This window comes from Arvicanthis niloticus, chromosome 12, assembly GCF_011762505.2.
Source record: "Arvicanthis niloticus isolate mArvNil1 chromosome 12, mArvNil1.pat.X, whole genome shotgun sequence".
Lineage (NCBI taxonomy): Eukaryota > Metazoa > Chordata > Mammalia > Rodentia > Muridae > Arvicanthis > Arvicanthis niloticus.
In genome coordinates, this window is record NC_047669.1 from 58,310,485 (window position 1) to 58,325,968 (window position 15,484).

Genomic DNA, 15,484 nt, shown 5'->3' on the forward strand with positions numbered 1-15,484 from the left:
GTTTGTTCCCAGGACTAAAAACAATTCCTGACTTCCTAAAAGCAATTCAAAAATAAATATCAGATAAAATAGCTCTATTTGATCTAATCTGTTTAAAAAAAAAAAAAAAAAAACCCACACATCTGAATACCATAGTCAAGCTGTTTTCCCAACTCACACAACTAAGTATGCCAGAGTTAAAAGAGAAATGAGATTTTCCTAAAATGTTTTTTTTAAAATATTCTCACACCATTTATTTTGATGATGTTTTCTTCTCCCTACCTCCTCACACATCTTCTCCACCTCCCTGCTCTTCTGACTCTATTTCTCAAAAAACAAAACAACAACAACAAAAAAAACCTATAAACCTATAAACCTATAAAACAACAAAAATACAAAAAAAAATAAAAAATAAAAAAACCCAAAAAGACAAAAACATGCCAGAAAGAATTCCATTAAGGAAGTTTGTTTTGCTTTAGACAATCACCTTTGCGTGTAGGGCTGCCCTGCAGTGTGGTTGATACACCCAGTGATGATCCACTAGAGAAAAATGAATTTCCCTTTGCTAGCAGTTCTTAAGTGCGAATGCTTTCTTGTTTAGGTATGCGACCATGTCAACTTCCCCCTCTCAGTGATGGGCCCTATTTAGTTTGGGCCTGTGTAGGTCCTTTGCATGCTGCTACAGTTTCTGTGATTTCATACATGTGTAAACCCTATGGTATATAGATGACGCTGTTTCTCTGGAGTCATACATCATCCGTGGCTCTTACAGTTCTTTCTTCCTCCTCTCCCTCACAGATCAGTGAGCCTCGTGGATGGGTTTTGAAGATACCAATTTAGAACTTACTGCTGTCAATTCTCTTCTTACTCTCTGCACATTGCCCAGTTGTGGACCTCTGGGTTAATTCCCATTTCTTATAGAGAAAGGGCTTCTCTGATGAGGTTTGAATGATGCACTGATCGATGGGTACAACAACATGTCATTTTTAATCATGTTATTGCTATGTTACTTTAGCAAAAAAAAAAAAAAAAGTAATATGCGTCTCCCTAGAACTCTATGGTCTTGGGTTCTTGACTACGTTAACAGTGTCAGGTATGAGTCCCATCCCATGAGGTGGTCCTTAAATCCAACCAAGAAGTGGTTGGTTACTCCAATAACGTTTCTGCCATGATTGCACTGGTGTATCTTGTGGACTGTTCATTACTGTAGGTCACAGGGTTTGTAGCTGGGTGAAATTGATGATAACGGTTTTTCCTCTGGTAATCTAAAGAGTAACTTCTAGTTCTGTGAATTGCTGTTCAGAAGGGGTGAAGCTTCTAGCTGGGCAGCACCTAAACTTCCCATTTGGTGATATAAACATCTTCAGCCATAGGACCTTATCATCAAGTTGTGGAGAAAAATCAAGAAACTTGGCAAAAGCCTGTGATTTGGAGAGAAAAATGAGGAGACCCCAGGCTCAATGACTCCAAAACCTGCAATCCATCTCTGCACTGGGGGTTTTACTTGGTGACATAAGATGTCTAGGCGAAGCGTTATCTTACCTATTAATTGGTGACAATTTAAATTTATTTCATATATGTGAAATGGTAAGGTTAGTAAGGTCCTACAGTAGTAGGTTTTTCAAATGGTCTTTGCTGTTAGTTGCCCCTCCCAGACCCCCTCCTTTACCCTGCTCACTTGCCTTTCCCTATTCTGGTTTTTCCTTTATCTCTTGATAACTCTACATTCTATTCCCCCTTGTTTGTAAAATCCTTTCTTCTCCACTGTTCCCTTTCTAGGCATCAGACTCTGTGATCATTCAGGTTGTAACATACATATTGATAGCCTGAAAGCTAACCTCCACATGTAAGAAAAAACACACAATATATAATTTGTCTTTTGTGTATGGGTTACCTCATTCAGGGTGATTGCCTCTAGTTACATCTATTTACCTGAAATTCGCCTAATTTCATTCTTAACAGCTGAATAATATTCCATTATGTAATTGTGTCACATTTTTATTATCTGTTCATCCAATCGTGAACATCTAGACTGTTTTCAATGTCTGTTTATCATGAATAGAGCAGCAAGGAACATAGATGACTCTGTAGTAGGCTGTAGAATCCTTTGGTTATGTGTTGAAGAGTCCTCTAGCTGGATCGTAAAGTAGATCTTTCTAAGAAATCAACACACCAATTTCTATAGTAACTGGACAAGTTTTCACTCCCACAAACAATGGATAAGTGTTCTCCTTTACCCAGAACTTTGCCACCATGTTTTGTTACTTGTCTTATTTATCTTGGCCCTTCTGACAGGGGTAAGATGAAATCTTGAAGTAGTTATAATTTGCATTTCCTCATGGCTAAGGATGTTGAACATTTCTCTGAGTTTCTCAACCACTTCCTCCTTTTCTTTAGAAAGGAATTTTCTGATCAATCAACCAAGCAGAAGTACATCTCCTGAATTCAAAATGAATTCCTACTACTACACCAACCAAAGAGTAAAAGTCATATCCTCATTACTGAATTATTTTTTTCAGGGTGATTTCAGGGTCCTCTGGGAACATTTTTTCAAGGATTCATTGATACACAGTGGGGTTTTGTTGTGGTGGTTGTTGTTGTTGTTGTTGTTGTTGTTGTTGTTGTTGTTGTTTGAGATCAGTGACCTTTCAGAGCCCACAGAAAAATTTCAAAGACCTATCTCAGTATTACTTAACCGCTAAATAAACTTTAATTTTAGTCCTTTCTTGTATCAATAAGCATGCATGGAGACATTTCTTTACGTATTATAACTTCACAGTGTTACTGATCTAACCATTTAACTCTTTGGGAAACAAATTAACATTTTGTATCCCCCCTGGGCACATTGATACTAAAGTTAGTCTATCTGAAATAAACTTCCTAGACATTGTATTTCAAATGTTGCATAAAAACAACAACAACAAAACCCCACAAACTAAAATCAACAATTAATCTTGTTCAGAAAGAGACGGAGGAGGCATCGTGCCGAGTGTACTGCTGAAGCCCTCAGGTCAGTAAGTCATGGTCTCTCTAGCCAGGAAGGGCGGGGCTGCAGACGGTGGGCGGTTCCCGAGGAGCTATGGGCGTGGCTTCATGCCTCGCCCCGCCCCTGGCGCGCGCCCGCCTCGGGGCTTCGCTGCCCAGGCGGGGCCGCGCAGTAAAGCGGAGCGAGGGGCGGGGCCTCGGCACCTCCTCCATCCCTGGCTGCGGACCGCAGGGATGTTCCCGGCTCAGGAGGAGGCTGACAGGACCGTGTTTGTGGGCAATTTAGAGGCCCGAGTGCGGGAAGAGATTCTTTACGAGCTGTTCCTTCAGGTACCGTCCGCGGGGAAGGCCGGGCGGCGGCTGTGGAGCCCCGGGATCCCGCCCCACCGGGGCTCGGGTCTCCCTTCCCTCACTTAGGCAAGCAAGTGTGCAGCCGGGGAGAAGCCGCCGGTACTCCCCATCCTCTGCAGCCCTGGGTGGGCAACGACCTCCCACCCCTACCCCCAGCCTGGCAGCCCCAGGCGAGGGCTCCCCGAGCCTCTCCGGGCCCTGGATGTGCTGCGGGGACACAAAACAACCCCGTCACGGTCCTCACGGAATAGTAAGCACCCTTCTGTCCAACCTGGAAAATGGCACCTGAGAGAAGGATACTTCTCTTGAAAAACCTTTCCCTGGCTGTCACCCTCTTTCCCAAGCCTTTGGATGGGGACAGCATTTTTATCCTAGAATCATACAAGTGATTTCTGAAATGCTAGGCAGTCAATTGACCATGACTAACTAATAGATTTCCTAGTCATGACCCTGTATTTCATACTCGGACCTTCAGGGACTTTTTTTTTTCTGAGAACTGGAGAACACACGTCTGGGTCCCACTTGCCAGACAGGGGTGTCTTCAGCCCCTCATCTAATTGGTTAATGATTCAGAATTATAGAGCAAATTGAAAGTGTTGAGAAGGAACCCTAGAGGGAGAAATCAAAACTGTTTCTCACGGATTATGCTAATCTGCAAGAGACAGGTAAATAATATGGAGGAAGAAAAAAAAAAAAAAAAAACCTGTTGAAAGCAAGAACACAGCGGTCTACAGGGAGGCTCTTCCTTAAACGTAAAATGGGAGTAATCATAACGTGGTTGCCAGAAATAAACTTTGTTTTGTGAAACACCTATTACAGCCAGCGCTGTTGACTGCTGCTGCTGCTAATAGGACCTGCTATTGTTATTACTGATAATGCAAAGTATTGCTATTAAAATAAAAGAAATCAAGAGTGACTTCCGCTTTCAAAATAAGGGAAAATTCTCGGGGACACAGTAACAGAAATGCATTTTTAGAGTGAAGTGTGGGTACCAGTAATGATTTTTTTTTCTTATTTTTAAAGGACTTCCTTTATCTCTAAACTCAAGGAAAGAATGTCTTTAGTACCCATAGATGCTAAAGGATTAGTACCTAGCAAGGATTCTCTGCAGATCTCTCTTCCTAAACATTAATTTTTATTATTTTTTTATTTTAAAAATTAAAATTTTTATCTTATCCGTTGCCACTTTAGAGTATCCCCTCTAAAAACAACATTATCTATTTTGTGACCTAATATGAGTTGAAATTCACTATTCAGAAGTGGAGTAATTTTAGCCTTTTCAGGAAACATTTCTTCTGAATCTCCATGGGGGGCAGTAAGGAAAGGTGGTTTGTGGGAGTTTAAATCCCCTAAGACCTCAGCTCTCTAGTCAGTAACTAATTGGTCCTTGGTCCTCATCAGTAGTGTGCACACAGAAGACAATATACAGCATTTCTTTATTTATTTTCATAATTTCCTTTTCCCACTTAATTAAAGTTTAACACCCCCCCCCCCATTGAACAGGTCAAGCAGTAAGCCTATGTTTTCATTTTACTCAGAGAGAATTTGCTAACATAGATTATCATTTAAAAGACTTAACAGCTTCAAAAGCAACCCCCCCAGCCCCAAACGACTTGACAGCTGCCTGAAAATGTGTCATTCTGACTTTTAAAGGAGCTTACGTGATATACTTGTTGATACCAGAAGAGTCTGTAGGATTTTACTTTTGAAAATGATACAGCAAAACTGGGAGTGTGGCTCAGTGGTCAGCACTTGCTTCCCATTCATAACATTCTAGGCCCAGTCTCCAGCACCCAGAAAATAAGAATTTTGGCATATGTATATAAATGTAAATCTTGTCTGTATATCCTACTGTTAACTTAATGTTAATAGAAGAAAAAAACCTAGAAAGCAGAATAAGTCCTTTTACTTTTTTTACTATATTAATTTTATAATTTATTTCAATTTTCTGAATAGTCTTTTTACATTCATATATATATATATATATTCATATATTTCATATAATATATATATTCATATATATTTCATATATATATGAAATATATATGAATATATTTATGAATATATGAATATATGTATGAAATATATATGAATATATTTATGAATATATATTCATATATTTCATATATATATTCATATAATTCATATATATATATATATATATATATATATTCCTTTTAACCAAGAAGTATTAATTAGACTAGAGACATGGGAAGGGAAGATGGTGGTTGTGGTTTCAAATGTCTTGAGTTTGAAGCTCATGACATAGCCCCAGGAGGCTGTCTTCATAGAAGAGGCAGCAATAGGGAAATCATTTTGCTAAATCATCCTATTTAAACAGAGGGACTATGAGCTAGTTCCTGGGCAAAGCATTCAGAGAAGAGAGACTGACTGATGTGCAAGCTCCATTACTGCTGTATGGAGGAAAAACAAATATTTAGGCAACTCCACCATGAAAAATAATCATCCTAGTACGAGGCCAGAGTCAGTTCTGTTCTCTGTGAACATAGTCTCCAATCACACAAATTAATTGATTGAATGTTTTCCTCAGGCGTGGTTAACCGTGTTCTCTAATATTTGCCTTTTCTTCTTCACTCTTTATTCCCTATTATAAATTTCATAGCTATTTATTCTGAATACTTACAATTTGTCATACTTTATTCCGTTTGAATAATTGACCATGAAATAATATTTCTAGTTTTTACATTTTTCAGCTGTTCATTTTTATGAATAGCTCACCCACTGTACCAGATCTTAAACATATTAAAATACATTTCCTTTCAGTATATATATGAAGCAGTGTTACTAGATCAAAATGCATATTGCATTTTATTTTCTCTTATAAACACTGGGTAGTATACACGGGCATGCATGCAGGTATGCACGTGTGTATGTGCACACATGCATTCGTGTGCATGCATATGCATGGGTGAGTTCTGCCACATGCTTATGGAGGTCAGAGAACACTTCCAATGCTTGCACTTGACTTTTCCCTTTGAGACATTTGTTGTTGTTGCTGCTGTTGTTGTTGTTGTTGTATACCCCAAGCTAGCTGGTCCTCTAGCTCCTAGCAATGTGCACTCTGATGATTCAAACTGAAGACCTCACACCTAGCAGCCCTTGCACCCACGTTAAGCTCAGTGGCCATGAACCATAGTGAATCTTTGCTCAGAGAGCTTAAGCATTTTGTTTCTGATATAGTGAAGGACAATCAAAAGGATCTCTGTCATCACTGTTATTTATTTTTTTCAGAGACCCTTTTGCAGTTTCTTAACAGGAGTGAGCCCATGATGTCATGTCGCAACCTTTTTGGCCATAACTCAAGCACATGGGTTTTTTTTTTTTCTCATTCCAATGTACTTTTTAGTTAAATACTGCTAATATTTGTGAAGAGGTAGTAGTATTTTAATGTATCAAACCCTCCCTAAATTGATATGTATACCCTAAAATAAGGATAGTCTGTCCTTTTAATATTGGTAGTATAATCTATAAGTTACTTTCCCATAACTGTTTTTGATAAGCTAGAATTTTTTTCTAGAAAGATGCATTATTTGTGAAGCTAATTATGATTGTTCTTTATTTTAGTCAAACTTGAATGTTTGATTTGTCTTAGTGTAGAAACAAAACCTTTGGATTTATAAGAAAATAATTCAAGTTTCTTACAGGCTGGGCCACTAACCAAAGTGACTCTTTGCAAAGACAGAGATGGAAAACCAAAGTCCTTTGGCTTTGTCTGCTTCAAGCACCCTGAATCCGTGTCTTATGCCATAGCTTTGCTGAATGGAATTCGTTTGTATGGGAGACCAATTAATGTGCAGTATCGGTTTGGTAAGTTCTCTCAGCAATGGATCTTCAAAGTGTGGTTTGCTAATCCTATTCTCAGAGGCTTAAGGGTATTATTGTTCTTTATATAGTGTAGGATAGTGGCTCACAACCTTTATAATGATGAAACTCTTTGATACAGTTCTTCATGTTCTGGTGAACCCGTCATAAAATTATTTTTGTTGGTACTTCATGACTGTAATCTTGCTAGTTTTATGAATCATAATATAAATATCACATATGCAGGATATCTGATATGCAACCCCTACAGTGTTCACCACCCACAGGTTGCTATAGGACAATAAAATGTGCCTTTGTTGTCAAGGTTATTACTTTTTCCCAAGTATACACCTAATGTTTAATGTATAATTAATTGACAATGCCTACCCATATTAGCAAACCAAGCACATCTCTTCTGTATTAAAATTTTTAAAATTCTCTTTCAGAATCAACCAAGAAGTACCTAAAAAAGTTACTAGCAACTTGAAAATTTACATGAACTAGAAACAAATAGCGCTAGACTTTATATAGCAAGGCAGTTTTACCCTGTTGGCACTGCTCATATACCTATCATCTGCAAGAAAGTCCTTCTCAATTAGTCTTTTATGAGAAACCATCTTATGCACATTGCTAGGGCCTGAATTTAAAACATAGAGCCCCAAAGGACATCCATTGCACACACCATGAACTAGGCATTTATAACAAGAAGCTAAGAGAAAGTTTGCAGGCTTTGCAGACTGATAGAGGCCATCTAAGTACCTCTCAGGTATCGTAGGTTGGTGCTGGCTTATCATCATCATCATCATCATCATCATCATCATCATCATCATCATCGGTGGGGCATGACTTTCTAAAGTCAACAATAACAAAAACCATGTCTTCTTCTAAGAGGAAAGCTGTATCTGCCTTTCTCTTTGCTGAACCTCTCTGTCAATTAACAGGATAGATTTTTGGGTGTGTTATATTCTGACACATTCTATGACAAGTTGAGCTGGCTCTTGTCTATGTTGTTTAGGGAACTCATATCTTATATTCTAGGAGCAAATGACAACGATGATATGACATTTCTAGTTCACAGAAATATGGAAGAAAACAACATTGTACTTACTTAGTCCAAAGCCTATATAATGTTCATGTCTGTGCGTGGCTTTTGGAAGAAGTTCAGTTTTCATAAAGGCACTTATACTCATGTATACAATATGTTAATATGATTCTAGATATAGATATTTTGCCGTAGTACAGAATTTTGAGTCAATACTATGTGCTATAAGAGTAAGATTTTTACATTTGTCTTGGTTTGGTTTTTATGAAATAGCTCCTCCCTATGAGCTCCAGGTTAACAAGAAATTCTGAATCCTCCTGCTTCAGTCTCTCAAATGCTAAACTATAGACCAAACCACCAAATTTGGAGGTTTGGATGGCTTTAGTACTTAATGTTATAATTTTCAAACTCCAAGTAATTATACTATAAAACATTTTTTTTCAATTTTCTTTTCTTTCATTCTGTCTCATTAAAGGGAGTTCTCGCTCTTCTGAACCAGCTATCCAAAGTTTTGAGAGCTGTGCTAAGATTAACTCTCACAGCTTCAGGTAACTAAATGCATGTTTTTTGTTTTTTGTTTTTAATAAAATAGACTCTCATTATCTTAATTTGTTCGACATCAACAAGTATGTTAAAGCACACAGTGTTTTAATTAAGCTGTAAAGATATCTTTAAAATTAAAGGAACAAAAATTCTACCCTGCTTTTCTATCTACAGAAAACCAGTGTTCTCTTGGTGGTCACAAGTCACTTGCTGGGTTGAGTTCATATCAGTCTTTCTTTCCTCAATTATAACATGATCTGACATATTCCTTATAAAAATCAAATGTGATTATAAATACTGTGATATCAATACTGTACAATTAAATAATTAATGCAATACTGTGTCATTATATTGTCAGTGAAATAATTCACTATTCACGTGTTCACAGTAGTTCATCTTAAAGGCTCCCAGGGAAGTCTTGTCTCCCACTTATGTACATAAAGTTGTCAGTAATTTTTCTAAGGAGAAAATGACATTTGTACCTCAACATTTTAAGCTGTCCTTCCTTCTCTTCTTTTACACAGGAACGATGAAATGGTGGTCAGGCCTTCCTTTCCCATGCCGTTTTTCCCAATTACGGGTGCTGCCTTACCTCAAGAGTATTTTTTCTTTCAAAAAATGGTAAGTATGAAATGCTTTTGATTCAATACATAACTTACTAAAGCATAAGAACAAAAACACTATTCTTAACATTCGGTGTTAAAAAAAAAAAAAATGATCTGACCTGGCATCAATACAGAATTTGCCCCGACATGTGCTTGCACAGGGTCACACAAGATTTCAGTGAGTCATCTGTGCTCAGTGGTAAAGGGCAGGTGATAGCAACGAAGGAAGTAATCTAGCTAAATCTGAGTGCCCAATTCTCGTCAAAGCGACCATTTCCAAAAAAATCGCTCTGAGGCATAGCGATTTTTTTACTCATTTTACAATATTCGTATATGAATATTTGAAATTTTCAATATTCATCTATCTCACATATTTTTGTTTTTAAAAAGCCACTTGAAAAGTTCTCAATTACTAGAAGGAACTACCTCGTTTTTTTAAGTCCTCCACAGTTCCTCTGCAGCCTAGAATTCTTAATCCTGGTATTTGAATTTAGAATATTCCCTCACAACTCTGTCTTATTAGTAAAACAATGCAAGTCCCATGGTCCTGCTCAGCAAAGCCAAGAGTATAAGTTTGTTGGTGACAGTTGTGACACCTGTTTCTTATTTAATATTTTTTTATTCAAAGGCTGATTTGTTGTAAATAACATATATGTATGTAACCTTTAGATTTTTTTTCTTTTTAAATAGCTATTTTCAATTAGTAAGGAGTCAGGGAATTTCTTATAAAAATGAGGCTTTCGGTCTTGGAGAATTTTTTTCTAAATTGTAGCTACATGTGTACCAGTAAGGGGTTCTTACCTGACACAATAGTCTCCCCAGAAGCACTTACCTTTGCTCTAGCGTTGCAAGACTGTCTCATGCTCCCTGTGTCATCTGATTAGAATAGTCAGAATTTCAAATACCTTGGTATAAAACACAGGAAGTAACTCTCCATCTGAAAAGTGACAACTGTGCCTTTTACCAGCTTGGGAGTTCTTAGCTTATCTGTACCTATGAAGTTCTAATTTTCATTAACACTTAAAATCCAGACGTGGATCACATACTGGGAAGGTTTTATGTATGTCTGAAGCAAATAGAATATGGTGGGAAACTTTATTCTGTTATAAGATTTTATGTAAATCTGTATTAAATCAAATAATTTCAATGATGATTTACCTTCCATATAGGGTAAACTGAGACTGTTTGACAAGACTCATCATGAAAATAAAAACAAAGCATCTGTAGATTCACCTTAGGTGTAGAGTGCCTGCCTATCAAAAGCAAGGTCCTGGGGTTAATATTCCAGCTCTGGGGGGAGAAAAATCTCAATGATTTATATTGGTAACAGGTTCTAAATGACAATAGACTACATATATATTGGGATAAATAGACTATTTTATGATTATTTTCACTTTTATAGTGTGTCTACAAGCTATATGTTTTGCATATTTCTACTCACATTCCTAAACCAGTGCAGCAGCAAAGTACATGCCATCTTTAGTCTTTGTGCTTCGTGCTAAGCAGACAAAGAAATGACCCTAACCCTGTATAATCCACTTGCTGTGTTATACCCAGATCGGCTCACCCATGGCTGCCTGAAAGAGCATGTGAGGGCCCTTAGCATTTTGAGTGTGTGTTCATGAGTATCTTCTCTTCCCAGCAGTGGCCAGCCCACAGTCCAGTGCTGCCACCTCCTTTCTATGAGATGTCGGCTCCCCTTCCCAACAGCACGCCTGGGTCTTGCTCCTTAAATCACGCTCCAGACCTAGAGGCTGGACCAAGCTCCCATGAATGGACTCACCAACCACCAAGCGACTCTGACCTGTATCCTAGGAATAAACGAAAGAGGCAAAGGCCCGACAGTGACAGCGACAGTAGCTCTGAAGACAAGAGAGGAAGTGAAGGTAGCCAAAAGTGCCGCAAGTATAAAAAGAAGAAAAGACACTAGAGAACTGTATCTGCACTGCTCTCAAACCTCTCTGGGAAAAAAAAAAATCTGTTGCACCAAATGACCGATTTCTTGGCCAGCTTGTCGGTTTTGAAACATACTGAAATATGACTCTGTGATTTGCTATTCAGCTTGCTATTCGTGCGCATCAATGATAAAAGCCTTTAAACAATAATATAATGTACTGCTTTTGTATTTACAAGATTGCCTTTGGACCATTGTCAATACACTTTGCCTCATCATATTTTAGTGTCGTGGATGGAATTTCATTAAATTCTAAGTCCACTCACTAAGCCCTTGAGGGGTGAGCTTTACGCTCTCCCTAGAGTCTCACCGAAGGCTGTCAACCACAGGTGGGCTGGCCACAGAGGGGGTGCTGGCAGAACTCATGGGAGTAATTAAAAACAGTGTGCTCTAGTAAATATGTAGCGTGGAGGCTTGAGTGCCTGTTATCACAGACACTTTACTTATGCCTAAATGTGATATCTCTGAGCATCACTAGCAGGGTTGATTCCTATGGCCATGACTGTGGCACCAAAGGAAGGATAACTGTCATAGGCTCAATGTCAGATGCTTAAAGGCACTATGTGGTTATGCCCTTTTATCTGTGATTCTTATTTGATATAATTATCTGTATATATCACATTTATTGTTTGATGGTGTCAGTATCTGCTCTCTAGTTCCCTCAGCAGCGGTGGAAAGGGCATAGTGACAGTGCGAATTGCCGTGATGGGCAAGCGTAGGGAATGATGCCGCCGCCACAGCACCGTATATTTAATGCCTATTGTCCAAGTCTATACGTTTGATTCACTTATTTTAGAAGATAAATGTACAACATACCAAATGGATGGTGTATGTCAACACTTTTGTTTAACTTAATAGCTTACCATAAACTAAAATGATGACGATCATATATGTATTAAAGCTAATTGAAAAGATCATGCAAACCCATTGTGAATTATCTACTCAGTTCAGTAGGGAATAAGGCACACGTGGGTGTGACTACTGCATGCTGCTTACTCTTTCATACATATTATTTATTTAAGGAATAAAAATATCTTTAACCAACCAATAACTGAGTTTTACTCTTGGGTAATGAGGATATAAGTAGCGATTATGACAAATACAAGCTTATTGATATAAAAACCTAAATTGCTCTGCATAGAACTGGGTTTTTACATTCTTAAATATTCAAATATGAAAATATAATTTTTTTTCTTTTAAACTGATATTTTGACAATTTGGAATCATAGCCAAGATAAAATTCATTCTTTCATAATTAGATAGTAGCATCTTTAAACACATTAACATCATCTTCTATACCTCTAGCTATGAAATTTACCATAGACATAAATTAGGCCGTGTGACTGGCATCTAGCAGAGTCATGTGTAAGAATTCTTCTTAGCAACTGAGGTTAACGTGTGTAAGAAAGTTAGGTGAAGTAGGACATGATCTAAATGACACAACTGGGAAATATTCTTGTATCTCTCCCATCAAAAGAAACTCAGTATCTGCCCTTAACTAGTCAGCCATTCACCTAAACAGAATCCTAGGAGCGTCAATTTTACTGTGGTGTCCTTGGTTAAAGACTAAGAAACTTCCCGTAACATGCTAATATTTGCCCCAGCCCCAAAATTTTAAATTTTCCATTCTCCAAGTGCCATAGACTTGAATGAAGGCTTATTAAAATTCTTTGCCTCATGGGGTTTTCTTTTCCAATTTTAATCCTCCAATCTCACTTTACTTCAAATGCTAGAAGACGTTAATAATATAAAAATAAAACCAGACTCTATCCATGTTCTCATCTTCAATTTGTTTAATTAACTTTTAATATACCAAGCAGTGTCACATCAAGGAAATATGCCACAAAAAGTTAGTGTCAAGCAAACCCTCAAATGTGCAGAAAAGACACACACTGTGGTGTGGCTTACATGCTTAGATAAAAGATACCTATGAAATTTCATCATTCAATGCAATTTCCAATGCAATATTTTTATGAAATTATTTCAAAATGCTGTTGCAATTGATTTTGCTTATTGCCTGTGGCCTAAAAAATACTGAAAATTCTTACTTAAAGTTCATCACTTTTCAGGTTAAAAATATTATACCCAAATACAACCACAGTTTCTTTACTATATGACTAAAGATTTCTCTCTTGACAATATTTCCAATATTGTTCCTAGATTTTTTTCCCCATATTTATTAAACGTATTCACTTGGGTGAATTCATTTCTCATTAGCAATATGAGCTTTGTACTTCCTTTTCTAGTCTAGTCCCAACATGTTTCTTCTTTGATCAGTTATGGCTAACATCTTCCTACTGAATAGTTTTAAAATTTTTCCATAGGGAATCTTTCCTCGGTGACATATTTAGTTCCTACTCTTATTCCCATTACACTGAAATATTGTTTATGCTAAACACTTGTCAAAAATGACAGTAGGCTGTTATGTTTTTATGAGAACACACTGAATAAAAGTATAAATGATGCTAAGCTCAATTTCATGTCCACTCAAGTGTGTAAAGCTTAGGCACTATCCTTGTGATGGAAATGGTTCAGCGAGAAGCTTAAGCTCGGTTCTGCCACCTCTTTCTACAGTTCCAGGTAGATAATCCAATCACTTTTAAAACATACATCTATCTATTTATTAACTTGTGTGTATGTCTATGTGTGTAAAAGGTGAGTATTATAAGTGCCTAGATTTATTCCCCACCCATTGGAACAAGGATTTGAATCGGAAATAAGACTAAAGCATAAAGAAGGGCCAGCAAGATGGTCCACTGGGTAAACGTGTTTTGACACCAAGCCTGAGAACTTGGCCTTGATCCCAAGGACCCACATAGTAGAAGGAGAGAGCAGAGTCCTGTAAGTTGTCCTCTAGTCCATATGTGATCAGTGAAACACACACATACACACACTCACACACATACACACACTATTGCATGTTTTGTTTACCTCTACCAAACATTGTCTATCCTGTATCCCCACCCATTTTCCAACTATCCATCCTCCTCTGAAGACTATATTTCCCTGTATTTGGGAGTCATCCTATTTGAGTGATGTACCTTCAGTATCATACTTTGTGTTGAGAGGACATGTATGCATTGATGACTGATTCTCATAGTGATGAGTACTCTCCATAGAAAATAGGGAATGTTGAACAAGGTCAAAATCAGGAGTAGTGAGGAGCCAGAGAGATGTCTCAGTTGGCAAAGTGTCTGCTCTGTAAGCATGTGAGCCTGTGTTGAAATCAATAGCACAGAGGCACAAAGCTGGAGGCAAGTCTTTGTAATACCAGTCCTGGGAGGTAGAGGAGGGAGATCTTGGAAGTTTCCTGGCAGGTTAATCTTGCCAAATAGATGGGCTCCGAGATGAGAAAGTTAAATCCCTCATAAAATTAAGACGAAGTTCATGACTAGACACTCAACTTCAAAGTCAGCTTCACTGTGGGCAATTACACATGAACTAACATACTATAGTATGTTAACACGCTTCTCTAAGAGGTAAAAAGGTAATCAGGCACTCTCCCTTCAAAGTTTTTCAACAGAGCCTGTCCTTTAGGCACAGTATATCTATAGCATAGTGAGGATTTCATCTTTTGTCATGGTCAGTGACACATAGATGGGGACTCTGGAAGAATCTTACAAGAGTGATGGAATGAGTTCTCATGAAAGCCAGCTTTTGGCCATGGCACAATGATTACACTCGCAAACTTAGAGAAGCTATGATGACCTGCACAGGATAAGCACAAGGTTGACCCAGTCATCATTTCATAATACATGAGGGAAAGGATGATGACACCACACATCTCCAAGTAACTACTGACAGTTATGGTTGCTGGGAAAGAAGGTATCGTTTTGTTCAGTGTTCACAGCTAAGCTGCTTTTGATCTAGTAAGTAGTCTCCTACCAAATTCATGCAAACAATCATAGTTAAACTCAGTCACAGACACACACACACACACACACACATACAGAAACATACACATGTACAGACACACACAGATATACACAAATACACGCAGACACATAGACACACACACAGTGTGAAAACAGGAATATAGTTAAGAACATTTGTTGCAGAACAAGATCTATTTCCCAGCCCTTATGTAGTAACTCACAACCACTTATAATTCCAGTACCAGTGAATGTGACACCCTCTCCATGCCCGTAACACCAATACCACAGGCATCTGTACACATAAACTTATATAGATACACACACACAC

General features: G+C 37.9%; 1 protein-coding gene across 3 annotated transcripts; it reads left to right on the top strand.

Annotated features, from left to right (window-relative positions):
* Window positions 1-3,101: 3,101 nt before the first annotated feature.
* Window positions 3,102-13,726, top strand: Rbm11 (RNA binding motif protein 11). 3 transcript variants are annotated; one of them, XM_034515309.2, is made up of 5 exons: window positions 3,102-3,294; window positions 6,981-7,143; window positions 8,655-8,727; window positions 9,247-9,343; window positions 10,970-13,726. In XM_034515309.2, exons 1-5 carry the CDS (start codon window positions 3,199-3,201, stop codon window positions 11,255-11,257), a joined length of 717 nt encoding a protein of 238 aa, XP_034371200.1. In that variant the 5' UTR covers window positions 3,102-3,198; the 3' UTR covers window positions 11,258-13,726. The 3 variants fall into 3 exon arrangements, with proteins under 3 accessions (XP_034371200.1, XP_076799202.1, XP_034371201.1); XM_034515310.2 differs by having other exon boundaries at window positions 3,126-3,294; window positions 10,973-13,726; XM_076943087.1 differs by lacking the exon at window positions 8,655-8,727 and having other exon boundaries at window positions 3,125-3,294; window positions 10,970-11,211.
* The last annotated feature ends 1,758 nt before the right edge of the window (window positions 13,727-15,484 follow it).